Source organism: Tupaia chinensis, unplaced genomic scaffold, assembly GCF_000334495.1.
Source record: "Tupaia chinensis unplaced genomic scaffold, TupChi_1.0 Scaffold000152_1, whole genome shotgun sequence".
NCBI lineage: Eukaryota > Metazoa > Chordata > Mammalia > Scandentia > Tupaiidae > Tupaia > Tupaia belangeri.
The window spans coordinates 1,610,578-1,631,657 of NW_006159623.1; the positions used below are offsets into that span (position 1 = coordinate 1,610,578).

General features: G+C 42.7%; 1 protein-coding gene across 1 annotated transcript in view; it reads left to right on the forward strand.

Moving 5' to 3' along the window:
• Window positions 1–20,555, forward strand: part of MEGF10 (multiple EGF like domains 10) — a 152,850-nt gene extending 132,295 nt beyond the window's left edge. Inside the window, exons 17-24 of the mRNA XM_006145535.2 lie at window positions 581–709; window positions 3,144–3,272; window positions 6,438–6,674; window positions 8,073–8,200; window positions 9,830–9,953; window positions 15,458–15,502; window positions 16,737–16,943; window positions 19,140–20,555. Of these exons, the coding sequence (XP_006145597.1) occupies window positions 581–709; window positions 3,144–3,272; window positions 6,438–6,674; window positions 8,073–8,200; window positions 9,830–9,953; window positions 15,458–15,502; window positions 16,737–16,943; window positions 19,140–19,318 (1,178 nt within the window). The 3' untranslated portion in view covers window positions 19,319–20,555. The remainder of the gene's footprint in view (window positions 1–580; window positions 710–3,143; window positions 3,273–6,437; window positions 6,675–8,072; window positions 8,201–9,829; window positions 9,954–15,457; window positions 15,503–16,736; window positions 16,944–19,139) is intronic.
• Window positions 20,556–21,080: the final 525 nt, after the last annotated feature.

Consider the following 21,080-nt stretch of genomic DNA (forward strand, 5'->3'; position numbering starts at 1 on the left):
ATCCCTGAATGCTCTAGTTCCCAATGAACTGCAGTTAAGCACTGCACTACACAGGGCCGACTCCAAGCTAAAAAGCATTCTACCACACATCTCTGGAGAAGGCGATAATGCTGTCTAAGTCGGTAACTGATGGAGTACACAGGCTAGCAGTGTAGCCGGAGCTCTTCTGTCCTGCAAGGAGGAGCATACAGGTGATTTCGATATAAGCATTCATTTTAATCCATGGAATTTGAGTCCAGGATTGTAGCAGTTGAATGGAAGAGTGAAAGAAAATGGCACATACTCCCACGGGGTGGAAGGGGAGCTTTGTTAGGAGACACTGAACTTGTCCTCAGGGTACCAGTGATGGCTACACTGACAGGCATGGAACCCTTTCACCTCCTGCGTGTGAATTACAGCCTCCTCGCAAGAGCCCTGGCTTGGGACCTCAAAGAAGCCCTTGGGTTGAGCTGAAATATGCACCGCTGTCTTTATCCTCGAGGCTCCACATTCCTCGAGTTTAAACATGCATATGTTGGAGGCACGTGTGGGTTCCTCCTCAGAAGCCCTTTGACTCCTGCTGTCCTCCCTCCTCGTACAGGATGTCCTCTGGGGTTTTATGGAAAGGACTGTGCGTTGATATGCCTGTGTCAAAACGGAGCTGACTGCGACCACATCTCTGGGCAGTGTACTTGCCGCACGGGATTCATGGGGAGGCACTGTGAGCAGAGTGAGTATGAGAGCATGACCTCATAGGAGCTGCCTTCTCTCTAGCACCCATTGAAAGTATTCAGACAGAATATTGCAAGTTCACGCCGTCAGCTGGTTACCTCCTAGCCCAGTTAAATGTCCCCTCCCCGGACCTGGCCTCCCTGGCATCATTGCTGGCTGTCTTCCCCCGAAAATTCTTCTTCTGCATAAAATACTTAGTGCTGTGGGTGGAGAAGGTGTGACTACAGAAATGAAGACAGAATTCACATTTTCCATTCTGTTCCTGCTGGCTTTCTTCCTCTTCTTTTTTTTTTTTTTTTTTTTTTTTTTTTTTTGTACCATGGCTGCTCCAAGCTTTAAAAGAGCCAGTCAGGCCTTCTCCACAGCAGAGGTAGAACCAGGTCTCCTATCAGAGGACAGTGAACGAGGTGGGAGGAAGGATGGCAAGGGGACAAGTCTAGGCAAACATGCTACCTTTGGACAACCTCCTTGAGAAAGTACTTTTATACTCTTTCCACTGTTTTAACAACCTTCAAGACAAGGTTGCCTTACACTGTATTTATTGCTTTAATTTTTAAAAACCCCATTCAGGTAGGATATATTCTGTTGCAATTACCCATTCTTATTTTTCCACTATCACCCCACTACTTACGCATCGGCTCACAGGGTTATAAGAATAGTAGCCTGGAACTGAGAACTTCAGGTTAGTTTATCATTCCTCTTCTTGTGACTTTCACTCAGCATTGGAGATGAGTAGATAAGGGCGGAGGGCCGTGTGGGGCTCACTCTGGTTAAAGGCCTTGAGGCAGGAAAGGGCATAGGATACTTCCATTCATTCACCGTGTCCCTTGGGATGGTGCAGCAGGGATTACTGCAGGAGCGGGAGGCCTGGGAAGGTCGATCTGTAGAGCGGGACTTGGGAATAAAGCATCCATGTCACTCCACTCCTCTGGTACCTCACATACCACTGGGCAGCCAGCTCATCTCAGTCTGTGTGCTAAACCTGGGGATAGCTTTTCCTGCCTTCCCTATAGCAAATGCCACCAAGTGACATCCAGGAATCAAGACAAAGATGTCCGAATTTTAGTTTCGCATTACTGTTTCATTTCATTGTGAAACATATACTGAGTCACACAGTTCCATGCATGCCCTTCTTTGTGTATGTAAATTGTGTGTGTGTGTGTGTGTGTGTGTGTGTGTGTGCGTGTGTAAATGTCTAAACATAGGGATAGAAACCAGAAGAGGCTCTCCACTGACTTTCACTTGAATTCCAGGCAACTGGTTAAGAGCTTATTAAATAAAAATCTCTTAAGTGTTTCTGTGATTACTCTGAACATCAAATTAAAATGTCCCTATTTTTTGAAGTCTTCTCCCAATGTTCATTTGTAAACAGAAGGCCTGTGTTTGACAGAGCTCTGATAATTAGTGCATACTGCCCCCTGCTGCTCACTTTGCAAAAAAAAATCAGTGTTTTGACAAGATGATAAGATTCCATCCACCTACAGAATTGAAGTCCTCGCCCACCTCTTATTAAGACCACATCATAAGAATCCCACTCTTCTAGTTTCTAAGACTTCAGCTTATAGATACAAAGTCTGGCTCATTAGCTAGTAAATGAGTTTTATGTAGAAAATTAACACAACATGTCCCCTTTCTCTTCTGCTCCTAACTAATCCCAGTGAGAATGTTTTTAGGAGGATACCTGAGCGTACTGAAAAATATATATGTTTTTAAGGAAGCACCTCTACCTTAAAAAATAACCTTATTTTTTAAGTCTAGTCTACTCCCAGGGCAGTTTTGTCTGGTCGAGTCATCTCAAATTGCCCTCTGATTATTTCCACCTGTTCCCCGGGAGTCCAGACGCTCCCTACATACACTTCCAGGAGGGCAATGTGTCACAGCTGAAAGTGCTGGGAGCCAAACATTGGGGTAGATCAGTTTCTTTCTCTCTTTTTTTCTTTCTTTCTTTTTCTTTTTTTTTTTTTTTTTTTTTTTTTTTTTTTAAAAGCATTTTTTTTATAGGTCTACATGTGCTCACTGGAGAGACAGAAAGCAAGAAATCACCCAGGGCAAATGACCATGCTGCAGTCCCTTCTCCTCCATCCTCCTCTTGGAATTTTGGGTACGCACAGACACGTGCTTGGCTTGAGTTTCAAGTTGCTGGGTCAGTACCCAAAGTGTGGCCGGCCACATGGGAGTCCTGCCACGTAATCATTACACCGTCTGCTGGTCCCAGGCAGCTCAGTTTCTAGCTCTGTGCAATCTGAGCCGTGAGTCCCACCCTGATTCAGGGAATGCTGTTCAGCTCTGGAACACCTTGAATGGTGCATGTCTTCCTAAATAGGAAAACCCGGGAAGGGCTCACTTCTGGGTGCACAGGGGTGCCCTGTGAGAGTCAGCCTTGCTCCAGAGTCCCAAGACGGGGAAACTACATTGAGTTTTGTCTCCTCCAGAGTGCCCTGCAGGGACATATGGCTATGGCTGTCGCCAGATATGTGACTGTCTCAACAACTCCACCTGTGACCACGTCACAGGGACCTGTTACTGCAGCCCAGGATGGAAGGGGGCACGGTGTGATCAAGGTAAGGATGCTTGTAACCATAGCTACGACCTGGTACCAGCTGGTGGCAGTACTTTCACGTGTTACCTGATGTCGTCCTCAGCACGACTCTGCAAAGCGTGGCTGCTTACTAGGTGCTCGATGAATGCCTTATTATTGCTGTCCCACAGATAAAGAAGAGGTAGTTTCCACAAGGTCACATGACCAGTGTATAGAATAATGACTATAAGCCAGATTTGTCATATTCCAGAGCTCATGGACTTTCTACCGTGCCTATGGCTTTTTTTTTTTTAAGCCTTATTGAGGTATAATTGACATTAAATGCACACACATCCTTGAAGTACATAACTTTATAAATTCTGACATATGAGGCTGACCCTGTGGCCTAAGGATTAAGGAGGCCAGATCACACATAATTGACCACAGTTTGAAACCCTGCTCAGGTAGATTGAAAAACATACCAAACACATGTGCACGCACACTCAAAATCCTGACAGGATTGAGAAATGGAGAAGAGATTCAGGTATGACCATGCCCCAGTGGGAGGATGCTTTTCTATTCTCCCTCTGTCTTCGTGTTTCTATCTCTCTCTCTGGCAAGGGAGGCCCTCTGGCAAATTAAAAAAAAAAAATTATTGGAAAGTGAGACCTCTGGCAAATTAAAAATATATATATATATATACGGCATACTTATACTCTCATGAAACTATCACCAAAATAAAGACAACACCCATCACTCTGTAAGTCTCCTCATCCCCTCTTTGCTACCACACCCCCTTAGACCCCATTTAATGATTGACGTTCTGTCTCTGCAGATTAATTTGGTAATCCATTATTATTAATTATCAGGAGGTAATGTGAGAATGCCATATAAATGGAATTGTACTGTACTCTTTTCTTTCTGTCTGGTTTTATTTACTCAGCATATTTTGAAATTGAAATATGTTGTACGTACCAACAGTTCTGTTCTTTTCATGGCTGAGTAGTATTCCATTGTATACCATACCATAACTTGTTTTCTCATTCATCTGTTTCTAGTCTCTGCCTATACAGATAAATCTCCTATGAACAATAGAGTACAAGCCTTTGCTGTCATTCATTTTGATTCTCTTGGGTAAATACATTCCACTCCACCTAGGAGGGGAAGGATTTAGTCATAGAGTAGACATATGTTTCACTTTTGAAGAACTTGTGTCACAATTTTTAACTAGGATACGTATCATAACCACCTGAGAGTGGTCCCACTTGGGCAATTCTGATTTTGGATTACATGGGGCTTCTGGTGGTTCTGAACCATGCCCTCCAGGAAGCCTCAGCTTCTGCGTGTGGTAGGTACTTTTTATAGGCAGTAATCAGATGGGCTGTTTGCTTTTACTTCCTTCCAAAAGGTTTAGGAAATGCAGCGTTGTACATGGAATCATCTTAAACACCATAGGAATTTACAACACTTGATTTCTTTCATTAAACAACTTTTACATGCTCACGATTAACATTTGACTGTCATAATAATAGGATGCTATATTTCATGTCACGTCATTATTACAGATGTGTGGCACTCTCACTGCAGTGGCCTTGGTGGCCTGGGTGCAGGACAGACTGTTTTATAAGAAGGTCATTTAACACAGCAGTCTCCAACATTTTGGGGCACCAGGGACCAGTTTCATGGAAGACGATTTTTCCACAGACTGGGGCAGGAAGGTGGGAGGATGGTTTAGGGTTGATTCAAGTGCATTACTCTATTATGCACTTTATTCCTGTTACTACTGCACTGAATATATAATGGAATAATGATTCAGCTCACCATAATGCAGCCTTTGCAGCCACCCCCCAGTGCTAGCGTCACCACCTCAGCTTCACCTCCGATCATCAGGCATCAGATTCTCATCAGCAGCATGCAGCCTCCATCCCTTGCATGTGCAGCTCACAGCAGGGTTCACACTCCTGTCAGATTATAATCTGCCACCCATCTGATGGAAGGTGGCTCAGGAGGTAATGCGAGTGATGGGGAACAGCTGTAACTCCAGGCGAAGCTTTGCTCCCTCCTTGTCGCTCACCTCCTGCTGCGTGACCTGGTTCCTAACAGACCCCACGGTCTGGGGTTGAGGACCCCTGGTCCAACATTTAGAATCATGAAGCCATCAGAAAATTCCTTTGAGCTGGAAACGGCTACATAGAGGCCAGTTCCCTCACTTACAGAAGATGAAACTGTAGCCTAAAATGCTTAAGGGAAGGTTTTGAATTTTTGGGTCGATTTTTTTTTTAGATGCCAGGTTTCTCCATTCTGAAGTCCTCACTGGATAAACCACAAGGAAGAAATATGAAAAGAATTTTGAGTTTAACAAATAAGGCTTTAGGGTGACATTATCAGGTGTTACCAGGACAAATCTTTCTGTTACGGAAAATAACTTTGCTCAGAACAATGTCTTCTGAGGTAAAAGCCCCACTGACAGTGGTCTGCAGTTTAAGATGACTCCACCTTCAACACTGCATGTTCTAAAGCCTTTTACAGCCCATCTGCTTGCTGCCTACCAGAAAGTACCTACCACATCAGGAGAAGCCGAGACTCTGGAGGGCATGCTTTAGAACCAACCAGAAGCACTTTCTCAAAGGCCCCCTGTACCCCCAAGTCGGAATTGCCCGAGTGGAACCACTCCCAAGTGATTATGATATGAAATTAAGGCAGAGCCTGTCCTTCGGTCTAGGTTTACAGTGAGGTTATACTTCCTCGAAGGGAAAGTTACTTTAAGAAATAGTTAAGGATGGGCATAAAATTAAAGTAAGCAGTCGGGGCGTTTAGGATTTAGCCCTAAGCTCCACACTGGAGAGTAAATAAAGCGAAAATAAAAAGTAGATAAGTTATTACCTCACACCAATCGTTAGTCCAGGTGTTTGGTCTGAAGTATGTGCAAAACTCCTAAACCCTGCTTTTGAGTCTTTGGGTTCAGGAAATTCTATGTCCTGCTGCCACTCACAGCTGCCTTTCTCTAAGCACAGATGAGTCAGTGCCATCTGAAAATGAAGGATGCTTGCTTTTCCTTCCCGCTCTGTTTCCAAAAGCTCCCAAATTAACATTTCATGAACTGAAAATATCCAGGCATTAGCACAGTGGGAGGTTTTTGTAACTAGAGAGCTAACATTTACCCAGCACACTGCCACCCCTCCTCAAGCCTCCTTTCTCCTTTCTCTAGCTGGTGTTATAATAGTTGGGAATCTGAACAGCTTAAGCCGAACCAGCACTGCCCTCCCTGCCGACTCCTACCAGATCGGCGCCATTGCGGGCATCATCATCCTGGTCCTGGTTGTGCTCTTCCTGCTGGGCTTGTTCATTATTTACAGACACAAGCAGAAGGGGAAGGAGTCGGGCATGCCCGCCGTTACCTACACCCCTGCCATGAGGGTCATCAATGCAGACTATACCATCTCAGGTAAGGGAGCCACGAGAAGCACCTCGCTCCTGGAAAAGCAGGTTTCATCCTGGTCCTTTGAAACTGGATGTTTAACGGCACTGTCCATGGTATCTGTCAGTTCCCCCGGAGAGAATCGTGTCGTCTGGTTAGCGATGTGTTTTATACCTTGACAGTAGTAAAATCATTGCTCTGTTGTTTTCTGTGAGGGTGATAAAATTGAACTACTGTGTGGTGGTTTGAGATTTAAGGCATTTCCGTTTACAAGGAGCTTTGCTGGGGGTTCAGTCCCAGCCTTTAAGGGGTCATATGTGGGGGGCCAGGAGGGGAGAGGAGAGCGTAATTGTCACAAGGCCATGGAGCAAATCGAGGAGGTGGACCAGATCTCTGTCTCCAGTCTCTGGGGTGCTCGCTGGGAAACCTCCCAACTTCTCTCTGGACCCACATGAATCAGCACCTGAAGAGAACCAAGGGAACAATGTTTGGGTATTAGCAGAAATAAAGGCAGTCCTTTAAGAAAGCTGTTTGTGAAAATAATAAAGGTTCTTTTTGACATAGCAAAAAAAAAAAAAAATCTCTTTTGAATCTTCCTTCCTGACAAGTCCCCATAAAGTAAAAGAACAACAACAACAAAAGTGATAAGTGACATGCTCAGTCATTGGAAGGAGTAATCATTTAAACTGACGGATTTGCAGACCTCAAACTTTTATCCCATTTTGGTCAGTTGCTGAAGGATCTCAGGTTGGCTCCATGCCTACATATGCAGTGACTTGGGGGCTACAGAAAGTAGCTGGTTTACAGAGTCAGGCATTTTCAGGGCGACGTTATTGTGCCAAGACCTCAAGTGTCTAAAAAAGGAGGAATGTTACAACAGAAGTAGCTTCAAATGATATTACTGCCTTCCCAGCTTGTACAGGCCCAAAGCAGGGAGAATTGTCTGTGAATACTTTCACACTTTCCAAGAAGGCAGGAGGGAAGGCAGACCTCTGCTGCTGAGCAGGCCTGACTGGAGGGGACTCTCCAGCTTGTCCTACTGAAGAAGTTCCAAAACTTATTCTGCTACTTTTCCCCCTTTTCCACACAAATTTAGGGGAGCCTACTGTCTTTTTTTTTTTTTTTTTTTTTTTTTTTTTTGCTATAAAGTATAAGTGTACATGCTCACTGGGGACACAGCGAGAGCCCCACACAGAAAACTAGAAATCACCACCCTCCCCAGGGAGATGGCCACGCTGCAATTCCTTCTCTTCCATTCTCCTCTCGGGATTTTGGGCACACACGCACATGTGCCAGGTGTGAGTTTCAAGCCACCAGGTCCAGGGCTCAAACCACGGTCAGTCATGTGGAAGACCAATGCCTTACTACTCTGCCACCTGCTGGCCCTGAGCCTACTATCTTAACCATTTCCCTCTCTTCTTGCAGAGACCCTTCCTCACAGCAATGGTGGAAATGCTAACAGCCATTACTTCACCAATCCCAGCTACCACACCCTGACTCAGTGTGCCACGTCCCCTCATGTCAACAATAGAGACAGGATGACCATTGCCAAGGTGAGGGGACACGGCATGTCCTAGAAGGTGGGCGGGGGGGGGCGGAGAGGAAAGAGCAAGCACTCACTGAGGACTGCTCTTTCCTAGATGCTGCTCTGGGTACTTTATTTGATGGTCTCATTTAGTCTTCTAGACAATCCTCTGGGTATGTCTTGGGATCTCAGGTTTAGTGACAGAACCCAGAGTAACAGGGAGTTTAAGCTGCTTCCAAACGGTGCCCAGGTAGTGAGCGAGGCTGCTGCTGTGTGAGTCAGGATCTCCCTGTCTCTGCGGTCTGTGCTATTCCACTACGTCTCCCTGAAGAAAAGCTTCTAATGTTACGTAAGATTTTTATACAATGCCGCATGATACCATTAATAAAGCATAAAACATACAACAGAGCCAATTCTGGGTAAAATGGGCAAGTTTTATCTTTTATTTTGGAGAGGTTTTTGCCATAGGGCATGTGCACTCCCCAGAAAGACAGAGACAGAGAGACAGAAAGTGAGAAATCACCCCTCGAGGGGATGGCCATGCCGCAATCCCTTCTTCTCCATTCTCCTCTCCGGATCTTGGGCACGCACGCACACATGCCCAGCGTGAGTTTAAGCCACCAGGTCTGGGACTTGAACCGTGATCAACTACATGGGAGTCCAGTGACATGGCCATTACGCCAACTGTTGGTCCCCAGTTTTATCTTTTCTGACTACCCGTGCTCCAGTACTCTTCCCTTTTTAAAGAAACAACCATGATGAAATCCTTTTATTTGGGTTGAACCATGTGAAGTGGTTGGTTTTGTAGTTCAGAAATGGACAGTTGACAACTTAAATACTGTATGCCTAGCATTCCTAATCACTTTGCAAACGTAAACTAATGTGGTCTTCATACTAGTCCTATGAAGCAAGAGTGATGATTATGCCCCATTTTACAGATGAAACTGATGACAGAGAGGCTGGAGACCCAGGGCCGTCTAGGATAGGAGCTCTTTCTGTATCAGCCTCCAGTCATACCAGGGCTTCTTCCACCGTGCTCTGACATTCCAAACATTTTTTTCCCTTCCAGTTGTATTCAAATTTATTTCCAATCTCCATGGTAATTCCAGTTCTTTATTAGGAAAAAGAAAAAAAAAATCAAGCTGATTAAATTAACCCAGTCATAATTTCATTAATGCAGCTAGATTTTAATTATAGTGCCTTGTAGTTAAATGGATTTCACATCCTCCAGACACTTGCATATTCATCATTCTGTGTGGTCTCAGATGTGCAGGGAGAGAGGCAAGTCAGATAGTGGTAGCCCCATGTTTATATCTGGGGAAGCTGCTGAGTCGCCTGGGACTCCTACAAGATCATACAGTTCTTGATGGGAGAGCTTAGACCAAGGAAGTTCCACGTGTATGAACCCAAGTAAGGTCTAAGTGGCACAGGATGACAGAGCGGAATGGAGAACGTGACATGGTGGAGGGTTTGCTGGGGTGGAGGGACACATACACCTACTGCCTTCCCGGTCCATACAGGTTGACCACCGTCACCTGGACCCCTGGCTCAAGCCCACGTAGGACTGTCCTTGAATATGTTGTGAACTTGGCTCTCCCCAGATCGGTAACACTTCGCCAGGTCACAAAATGTCTTTTACTGTTTCTGTCTTTAATAGTCAAAAAATAATCAGCTGTTTGTGAATCTGAAAAATGTGAATCCCGGGAAGAGAGGCCCCATGGTGGACTGCACGGGGACACTGCCTGCAGACTGGAAGCATGGCGGCTACCTGAATGAGCTGGGTGAGTTCTCCCCCATCTCCCTGACCAGCACCTTTGTCCTTTAGGTACCTGAAACGGCCATAGATCAATGCTGTGCCAAAGCGATTTATTGTACACGTGCATCAAAAAGCAAAATAATAGTTTTATAAAATAACACCTATGTAGAGTTTATGACTGTCTCAAGTTCTTTCTTTATTCAACATTTATTGATGCCCTACTATTGGTAAAAGGAGACACGGACTTCTGCCTGCTTCTCACTCACATTCTAGCTCGATGCACATACACGTAATTCTTACAAGTATTCTTTTTTTAAGTTTGCTATAGGGCACGTGTGCTTACCAGAAAAAAAAAAAAAAAAAAAAAAAAAAACAGAGAGAAAGAAGTGAGAAATCACCTCCCAGGGTGGTTGGACACACCGCAATCTCCTCTCCTCCATTCCCCTCTCAGGATTTTGGGCATGTGTGCACCTGTGCTGGCATGGTTTTCAAGCTGCTGGGTCTGGAACTCAGACTGCTCAGTCAGCCATGTGGGTTTCAGCTGCCGTCACCACCGCCACGTCACCAGACTGGTCCACAAGTCTTCTAATAGGTAGGGTGGTTTGCCATCATCCTGTCCCTGTTACAGCAGAGAAACGGAATCCTCAGAGGTTAAGCAGCTTGCACAGGGCCTTATGGAGCCTGCTGAAAAAGATGAGGGCTGGTGTTTGAGCCCTCTCGGCTTGGCTGTGTGCTCTTCTCTGTTTTTTTTTAAAAATAGGACATACATACTTGAGATCTCGTCCCTATGTATTTTTATGCCAGAGGGTATGTAAATGGGTGGGTACTCGGTCATGCCACAGTCTTTTTTTTCTCCCAGTTCTCTGTTAATAATTTCATTTTATGATCATGTGAAACCTATTTTCATGAAAATGAACATTCCTCAGACAAACAAGAAATGAGTGAGAAGACTGGCACTGTTTTATTATTTTATAACTCTGTAATATCTGCTTTAATAGAAAACTGTTAGGTTCTACTTCTGCATTCAGTCAGTTGTGATCTCACTCTTGGTATAGCTTCTGGAAAACTCCACCATACTCTTGAAAAAGAATTAGCGTGTAAAGGACAAATGATGTCATATTATTATGAACATAACCTTGGCCTCAAGGACCTCATGAAAGGAGGGTGGGATACCGAGTTCACACTTAAATTCCATGATTCATTGTTGAGTATGTGCTACTCTTTCCAGACATGTACCCTGTCTTCAGGGAGAAGCTTGACGATATAGCAGCTAGCAGCCCTGTGGCACCTTTTGGCATTTATTTGGTGCTAAGATTGCCAGGAAATTCAGTTAATTTTGAATATCCTATAAGCAACAAACATTGTTTAACATAAATATATCACAAATAATGCATGGGACATACACCAAAAAATATTTATGGTTTTGTTAAAACTCAGATTCAGGGACCAGCAGATGGTATAATGGTTGTATCACTAGACTCCCATGTAGTTGTCCGTGGTTCAAGCCCTGGACCCGGCACCTTAAAACTGACGCTGGGAACATGTGTGTGTGTGTCCAAGATCCAGGGAGAATGGAAGAGAGGGGATTGCAGCAAGGCCATCCCACCTGGGGGGTGATTTCTCCCTTTCTGTCTCTCCAGTGAGCATATGCACCCTATAGCAAAAATATATCTCTCAATAAAAAATAAAACAAAGAACAAAGCAAACAAAAAAGCCCTCAGATTTAACTGATCTTCCCGAATCTTTATATTTACTAATTTCGGCAATCCTATTGAGTAGACTCTCCCGCAAATCTTGTTTCATAGAGGAAGAAACTGGAAGCACAGAGAGGTTAACTCTTTTGTCCACAATTTCATGGAAAGAAGGACGCAAAGCAAGATCACAAAGAAGGTCTTTGGCTACTTCCTCGCTGATTCTTCTCTGAATATGTCAAATTGCCTGAGTCAGACAGAGGAAACGACCCCTGGGGATTCCTGGGGACTCTTATTCTTGAAATAGAAGCGTTTCAGTAGAAAAATGAGTCTAAATTCTTAACATTATTTGCATTCTGTGCCAATAGTTTCAATAGGACAGGTATTACTAAACAAAGTAAAATTATAAAATTATGTATATATCAGATTCACAATATGCTTACTGGTCAAGTCAATTAACATTAAAGGAGATTTTACATGATCTCAATTACATTTATAATTTAGCTCAAAAGTATGTGAGTTAACATTCAGTAAAGGCCAACCAGCACTAATGAAGGAGAAGTTGGTCTATGTTAGCCTGCTGTGATTCGTTCTGACTTGAGACCTACAAAGCCACTGCACTGGTCACGTTACACACCTGTGCTTTCCGTGTCGGTGAGTCCAGGATTCTGGTTACTGGGAATACAGAATTTTCACTGGAACTTCTGAACCTTTCATTTTCTTTTATCCAAGAGTAGTTCTGCATTTAGTGTCCCTTAAAAACTGCTGCACAGAACAGCCCTTTCTTACAAAGTAAAACACACTGTGGATGATAAGGTGTGTAGGTGTTTTAAATGATGGAACAGTCAAAATGATGGTATCTGAAAGTCCTGACCTTGACACAAAAAGCTCTCAGAGATCAATTCGTGATTCTGTTATATGCCAGGAGGACAGTCACCCTCAGAGTTGACTTGTTCATTTGTAGGAAGGGGGTACGGATCATGCCCTGGCTCCTGTGTGAATTTGGTTAGAGGTAGCTGGTCTCAAGTCCCAGCTCTGATACCCCAATTTCCTGCCACCCCATGCTTTTCCTCTTTTTAATCCTTTGGGGAGGGCTTGGTCTTCAAACAGCTATGACTGGGGTAGACATCTAACAAGGCTTTCTATAGTTTGGAGCTGGCCAAGGGAATTTGGCAACACACATAGAGCTCCTTGATAAGGTTGCTCTCAGAGGCCACAGCCCCTGCCCCATCTTCACTGGGTCTCCACAAAATCCTGGAGACCACAGGGCCACTGTCACTGACACCAACCACAAATTCGAAGATCACCGAGACCACTCTCAGGATCAGTAGTTTGCAGGAAGGAATAACAGAACTCACTGAATGCTATTATACTCATGGCTGTGGTTCATCGTAACAAAAAGATGCAGATTAATTCAGCCAAGGGAAGAGATGCATGGGGCAGACAGGAAAGTTCAAATCACGCTGCTCCCAGTCGTCCTTCCTCAGGGGAGTCATAAACAGAGACTACATACAGAGTACTGCCACCCCTCCCCCTGCCCCAGCCTTCGTATCTGGAGACTTTGGGGGTCTCATCACATAGACATGGGGTTGACATTGTCTCTGCCCTTCCAGGGGCTGAGCTGATACTGCAAGGCTCAAATCCACCCATCACAAATTGCTCTGTTAGACTAATAAAGCTTAGCTCTGGACCCCAGGTAAACAAAAATGCGGCTTTGGGACAGGATATTCTAAGGACATAGAGATCACCTCTCAGGAGCTGAGGTAAAAAGCCAGACCTTTCTTTGATGAGGCTAATTCTTTACCTCTTATCTTACAGAGGTACAATCCTGTGCCCTTCCCACCAGCTGGGAGCTTGGCTAGACCCAAGACAGTGCAATTGGGAAAGTGAATTGTTCTCATTTCCTGTCCCTGGGTGGTTAGACACACCCTGTCCTTTCAGGAGAGCCTCTCTCTTTCCCCACTCAAGTGAGCCTTGCTCAGTGGTCCCCACGGGGCATGGGGCATCGTCTTCAGAGCTCGGGTTTAACTGTAAGCGATGAATGCACAGCAGCAGGGGAATCATTGCCTTAACAAACACTTATTGGCAGTGTTCATCACGAGTCATTACTTGACTCTGCTTTTCAACTGAGTCTATAAGACATCTCTAAAAGACCACGGATAGCACCCTGGAATGCTTCAGATAGACTGAAGTTGAGGTAGTCGTTGAAGCTCCATCCATTTATAGAGGTGCTTCAGAGTATGCAAAGCCTTTTTGTATGTTCTATTTCTTTTTTTTTTTTTTGGAGAGGTTTTTGCTATAGGTGCGAGCACTCACCAGAAAGACAGAGAGACGGAGAGACAGTAAGTGAGAAATCGCCCCCCATGGGGGATGGCCACGCCGCAATCCCTTCTCCTCCATTCTCCTCTCGGGATCTTGGGCACACACGCACACGTGCCCGGCGTGAGTTTAAACCACCGGGGGTCACCTACATGGGAGTCCAGTGATATAGCCATTACACTAACTGCTGGTCCCTGTATGTTCTATTTCACTTCATGATGACAACAACCCTGAAAGGCTGGTAGGCAGTTTTTATTTTTCCAATTTTAGAGATAAGAAGATTGACAGAGTTGAACATCTTGCCCCCAGAATATGACTAAGTGATGAAATCTAAGTCCTTTGTCTCCATATCTTTTTTCTCTCCATTGTCACAACCGAGCTCCAACAGAATCCTCAATTCCCATAAAATATTAACAATGCAAGTTAGCATGTATACACGAGGGGTGAGAAATGTATGCATGTTGGACTATTCACTTCGCAAACTAAGTAACGTGATTAAATGTATAAAAGAATTTGAAATAAAAAATTTAAAGAAAAAATAAAGTTTTAAAAAATGTCCTCTTATTTTCTTAAGAACATTATGTATCTGTGATTAACCGATGATATTTTATATAAAGTACCTATGAGCTGTTGATTCAGTAAGTGGCTGCACCTTCTGTCTACATGCTCTTCTCAGTGAGAGCAGGGTCTACATGCTTAACTTTTCTCAGTGAGAGCAGTAATGGTCTTCTGTTTCACTTCCCAAACAACCCACTGCCCCCAGAGAGGTCAGATATTTTTAAACAAGAAAGCCATCTGTTTTGTCTTTCTGGGCTCATACACGATTATGCACCCATGTCTAGAAAAGTCAAATCATTAAAATAAAACCGAAGAAAGATGGGCAAAATCTAGTATTGACCTGTAACATGTTGGTCAACAGCAGATGAAACATCCTATCTTTCCCTCACGTGCCCATAGTGGAGACAAGTGTTGGTCAACAGCACTTGAAACATCCAATCTTTCCCTCACGTGCCCATAGTGGAGACAATAAAACCCAGAATAGGGTTATTGAGGAAACAATTTGAAAACCGCCAAAACCTGGAAAGATCTGCACACAGGTGCAATTCTCAGTTCTTGCCTTGGCTGTGTCCTTGTCTCCACCATTCGGCCTTGAATCAAGTATAATGGCCATCGCTGTCGCTTCGTTGTCTACCCATGTTGATCAGCCTTTCCCATGGTCACCATGTATATCGTGCTGGGTAAAGTCTCTTCACAATCTAAATGATGTCTAGCAATTTAATGTATGAATCATAACAAAAATATATATAAATAAAAAATATTAAAATAAATTTTTTAAAAAAGCAGAAAAAAAAAAAGGAGCAACAAAAAGGAGCAGAAGAATGGTGTGTGTGTTGTTCAGATTGAAGAGCAACAGCCTTGGTTATTTGCTACGGTTGAGCTCTTCCTCCACTCCCTTGGAATAGGACAGGGGTTTTCTCTGCCTTGCGGTTCTCACTGGGTGTTTCTTCATTTATCGCAGGTGCTTTTGGACTTGACAGAAGCTATATGGGAAAATCCTTAAAAGGTATTTTGTAAATTTGAGGAAGAAATATATGTTCAGAATTACGATTTATCTTTTTTTAATCTCAGAGACTGAAATAATATGTTAAACAAGTAAGAGTGGCAGTGTAGAGATAATGCAGACTGTGTAGGTGGTAAATTGTCACCCACAACACAAACGTGTTTGACAGGCATGAAGAAAGTGAGCTGAGGCGGGTCTTAGGGCGTAAGTCTTGGGGAATAGAGGTTTCCGTTTGCTGAGGAAACGCTATTTTCTTTTAAAGAAATTTGTTTTATTGAGAGAGACAGAAACATTAAAAAAAGAAATGGTAGAAAAAAGAAGTGATCAGCTTGTTACATGTTGATTGAGGTATGTTCCTCAGAATGAGTTTGGACAATAAAGTGCCAAGACCGAGAACATACTAAGGTTTTTCAAAAATCTCTACAGCAGAATGCCTTTCTTATCATGACAATAGAAAACCTTTTTGTGTTCCTGGGATCATCAACAGCTGGTTTCTTGATTGATACCTTTGAGACTTCAAAGTAAATTTTCTGTTAGTAAAATAGAATGGAATTGTTTAAGGGTCTTCAAAAAGTTCGTGGAAAATTTGTATTATGAAAAAAGTTATGTATGAATTTAAAGGGTTTTTTGGTATCACAATAAACTCATACATTAATTCCATTTTCTGCAAACTTTGTGAAGTCCCCTCATGTTTTTTTTTTTTCTTTTTTTTTTTTTTGAGAGGTGTTTTTGCTTTAGGGCATGTGCGCTTGCCAGAAAGAGAGAGAGAGAAACAGAGAGACAGAGAGGGAGAAATTACCCCCCAGGGGGGTTGGCCACACCACAATCCCTTCTCCTCCATTCTCCTCTCAGGATCTTGGACATGCACGCATATGTGCCCGGCGTGAGTTCAAGCCACGGGGTCAGGGGCTTGAACCACGGTCGACTACATGGGAGTCCAGTGACACAGCCATTATGCCAACTGCTGTTCCCAGTCCCCTCATGTTTGAATGTGACCAGCAAAATGAAATCAGATCCATGATATTTACGTTGGTACTCATCTTAGTTACTTTATTGATGGGTGACTTTATAGACAAGTCTCTCAAAATAAGAAAATGTATAGTACTTTTTAATGTATTTAATTTTAGAAACCTAGCTATAAAGAAAAAGAAATATCCCTGCCCAAATAAATTATCACCAAGAAATGACAGTTCCCATGAAATCGCATTTGCTTTTGTTCTCCTCTCCCTCTTCACAGACCTGGGAAAGAATTCTGAATATAATTCAAGTAACTGCTCCCTAAGCAGTTCTGAAAACCCATACGCGACTATTAAAGACCCACCTGTACTGATCCCTAAAAACTCAGAGTGTGGCTATGTGGAAATGAAGTCACCGGCACGAAGAGACTCCCCCTATGCAGAGATCAATAACTCAACTTCAGCCAACAAGAATGTCTATGAAGTTGGTGAGTTCTCGCAACAATAGGAAAATCCTAGTGCATAGGATTTGTTTGTTTGTTTGTTTTTTGGGGGAGGAGGTTTCTGCTATAGGACGCATGTGCTCGCCAGACAGAGAGCCACAGAGAGACAGAAAGCTAGAAATCACCCCCCGGGGGGGATGGCCACGCCGCAATCTCTTCTCCTCCATTCTCTTCTCGGGATCTTGGGCACCACGCACAAGTGCCCGGTGTGAGTTTAAGCCACCGGGTCTGGGACTTGAACCGCAGTCGACTACGTGGGAGTCCAGCAACATAGCCATTACACTAACTGCTGGTCCCAGGAATTTTTTTTTAATTAAAGCTTTTAGGAATCCAGTAATTTTAGTCCTTATAAATCTTAATGAAAATAATGGCCCATAGTTTAAATGCAGCCTCTATTTACGGTGACCATATTAATTGGTGTCAGATGAATTCTTCAGGGAAAATCTCATTTAGAAAATCTTAAGTTTTTCTTAATGTTCACAAGTCATTCATCGTTTCTTTTGTAACCATAGTGAATATTTTAGCACATGTGGAATAACATATGTATCGTATTAGCTAATATATTGAGTTAGCCAAAGTAAATGCTTCTAGTGAATTAAACAGGTGGTTCCATTTCCTAGTTGTATTCTTATATTAATGTAATGTTTTTAGCAGAATTGGAACATTTTACTTTTAAACTTATCTAACATATTAGTACTAGTCTCAGATGTGAATCTGGTCCAAATTAGTGAAAATTCATTTAAAATGAAAGTTTTGGGGTTGTTGGAAAAGTCATGACATATTTTTTCTATGCAAAATGTTTTTCTGTGCAAAACTTTATCATGACTTTTCTGACGACCCAATATTTTCATTACTCTTCACAAAAACTATTTGAGATAACATAAAATGTACCAGAGCTTCCACTGGTTAGAAGGTAGAGCTATATATTTCTAATTCTCTCAGTATTTATGACTTTAACTTCAAAAATGTCACTATTCGTTGTCTATGAAGTGACTGATTTAACATTTTAAATTCATTTTATGACATAGCTCCATCACTTAAGAAATACTTGACCCAGTGATTAAGGGAACTGGATCCCACATGGCCAACCATGATTTAAACCCCAGCCCTTGTAGCTTGAAAAACACACTGGGCTTAAGTGCCTATGTTCCTTAAATCTCAACAGGATGAAAAGGGAGTAAAGAGTATAGTGTTACCATACCCCATCGGGGGTGCTTTCTCCCTCTCCTCCTCCACCTGTATCTCTCTGGCATATGCATACATCCTCTGGAAGAACAAAGAAATACATATATATGAACACACACACATAGCATATATGTAGCAATCTATACTTTAAAAAGTGGAAGCCATGGTGGACTAAATTTACTTACGAAAAGTCAGCAACAATTTCCCTCAAAACTGTCTCATAACCTCACTCCAAGTTCTTGGGAACCCAACCAAGAACTTGACTTTTGAGTCCTAAAGTTGTGACCTTGTTGAATGTTTCCGTGAATTGAATTAATCTATAAAGATCTCAGTCTTCTTCCCCGTAGAATAAGGAGTTCGGACTAGATTATCCCCAAGGTGTTTTGCAGACAATGATTCATATCTAGAGTTTCTTTGTGTTCCTTTGATGTCTTCATCCCAGCCACACGGTCATCCTTTTTGTTGCGAACATGACTTGTGTGGGCCACTTGGTCCAACGACCGTGCAGCTGCCACCCCTTTGTGATTATAAAAGAGTCATGTTTAAAAAAATCTTAGAAGTTTATTTAATTCATGCTAGACTGTGCACTGCATGAGAAGGACACAGAGACAGAATGGAAAGCTCTCCCAACAGGATCTGCTCACGCCATGATCACCTCCCACCCTGCCTCGAGCTTGTCAGGTTCGTAGACATGTGCACATGCATGTCTGGCACAATTCAGTTCAACCAGCGCAGAGATTCAAACCTGCAGTCAGCCATGTGCCTTCCAACACTGCAGTTCAGTACTCCTCTAACTGCTCCACACAGCCTGGGCCAGGATCATGTTTTTAAAACTCTGTGCCCTATAGCAAAAATCTCTTGAAAGAAACAAAAACAAAACTAGTTCTTTATATTTTTATAAAAGTTTTTCCTGTGTGTTCGATATGTGCAAGATATGCCATATTCTTTTTCTTTCACTTTCCATTGTTATTAAATTAATGTTTTCTTGGTTTCAAGAACCTACAGTGAGTGTTGTCCAAGGAATATTCAGCAATAATGGGCATCTCACCCAGGACCCGTACGACCTCCCCAAGAACAGTCACATCCCTTGCCACTATGACCTGCTGCCAGTCCGAGACAGTTCATCCTCCCCCAAGCAAGAGGACAGTGGCAGCAGCAGCAGCAGCAGCGAATGACACCAAAGGACCTCTGGGTAGCTGCTGGAACCATTTCTAGAACTGCAGTTCAGTTCTTCTCCATCCTCAAGCTTGCCACCCTACGTGAATGCTAGTCAACTTGGTAGGCAGTTGTGGGACATGAACCAGAAAGCTCAGAGCTCAGGCTGACACTGACTGTGGGTGCTTTTTCTACAGGTGGCTCAGAAGGAGTTGGAGACGTGATTTCTCACTACCGTTAGTTTTAGAACTGCAGCTATGAAGCATGACTTATTGTAAGATGCCGGCTAAAAGCTCGAACTTGCAGAACTCCTTTGGGTTGCAGTAGATATTTGTATGATCGCTTGAAAAAAGTAAAATTTAAATATTTTCTTCTTCATTTGCATCATAGAGCTGCACATAGGATTGTGCAGTTTACCATGAAATTTCCTCTTTGAAAGTGAGGATCACTAAACATGTACAAAAAAGGGCGCATTATTGAGTTTTATCGATCCGACTTTTCAGCTGGACAGAATTGTAGGACAATATGGATGGAGGAGGACACATCCTGTCAGGTGGTGTGACTGGGGAGACTGAGTAATCTCTAGAAGTGGATAGCAAATTGAAATATGGAAACTTTCATTTTGTTTTAGAATGAGGAAATGTATCATTAGAATTTTTTAGAAATAGTGGAAGTGTTGCAGAATTCAGTTTACAAATGTGCTAGGCAGGGATGGTTTTTCTCTCTCTTTGACCCTTGGCCCACTTTAGACTCGTAATTTATCCTGGTCATTGTCCCCATCATACATATTCACCACTTGCGATTCATAACATATCAATTATTATTTCGTAACTATAGAATGGAATAATTTTATTTTTGACAGGATGGATTGAATGAGTGTGTGATGATTGGTAAAAGTTGTACATTTCAAGTGTAAGAAGATGCTTACATTTTGTAAACCATTGGTAATACATGTTGTAATATAGAATTAGCAAAAGTTTTGATTAATTTTTCCTTAGAAGTGACCGAAATATTTTTTGTGCATATTTGAAAAAATGGCACTTTCCTTTTATTAATTGTTGATTTAGAGAAATTATGCTTAAGCTGGTCTTTTGCATTGCTAATATTACATGTGCCCCATTTTTCATTCATTCGTATTTTCATTTTTCAGTTGTATATTCTATGTTTTGTAGTGTTTGGGTTGTTAATGAAAAACTATTATATTATATGTTCATTGTTTCTTATATTATTGCCACTCATTTTTTGCTTGGTAAAAATGCATTATTCTTTTTTCTTTTGGAGACAGGAAATGCAAATATATGATTCGAATCTATTAAATTTGGTCGTTACTAAACTAATACAGTAAACATAGGCGAATGGCTTATGATTGAAATGGTGAAGCTTTTTAATATTCTAAAATGGACTTTCTTTTGATGTGTTGGTTCCCCGATTCTTGGGTAAGCCAGGAGAAGAGGGCACAGGAAAGGCCCGTTATTGACTCTAACAGACTAATCTGACTTCACTGGCATGGTCATAAGGTTGATCACAAACTAAGACGCTTTTGAGAGTAAATGAGAGCATTATTAGTAATGATCCTGCAAGGGGTTCAAATCTTGACTGTTCCAGGCAAATCTAACAGACGCTCCTTTTTGCATACTTCTCATGCAGTTACACTTGTCACGCCAAGGTAACTATCTCGTGAGAACACCGAGACAATTTGAGGGAGCAAGTCTCTGATCTACTTGAACAAGGAGAAGGATGGAAAGGCTGAATAAGGAAGAAATTTCATAGGACAAAAACAGT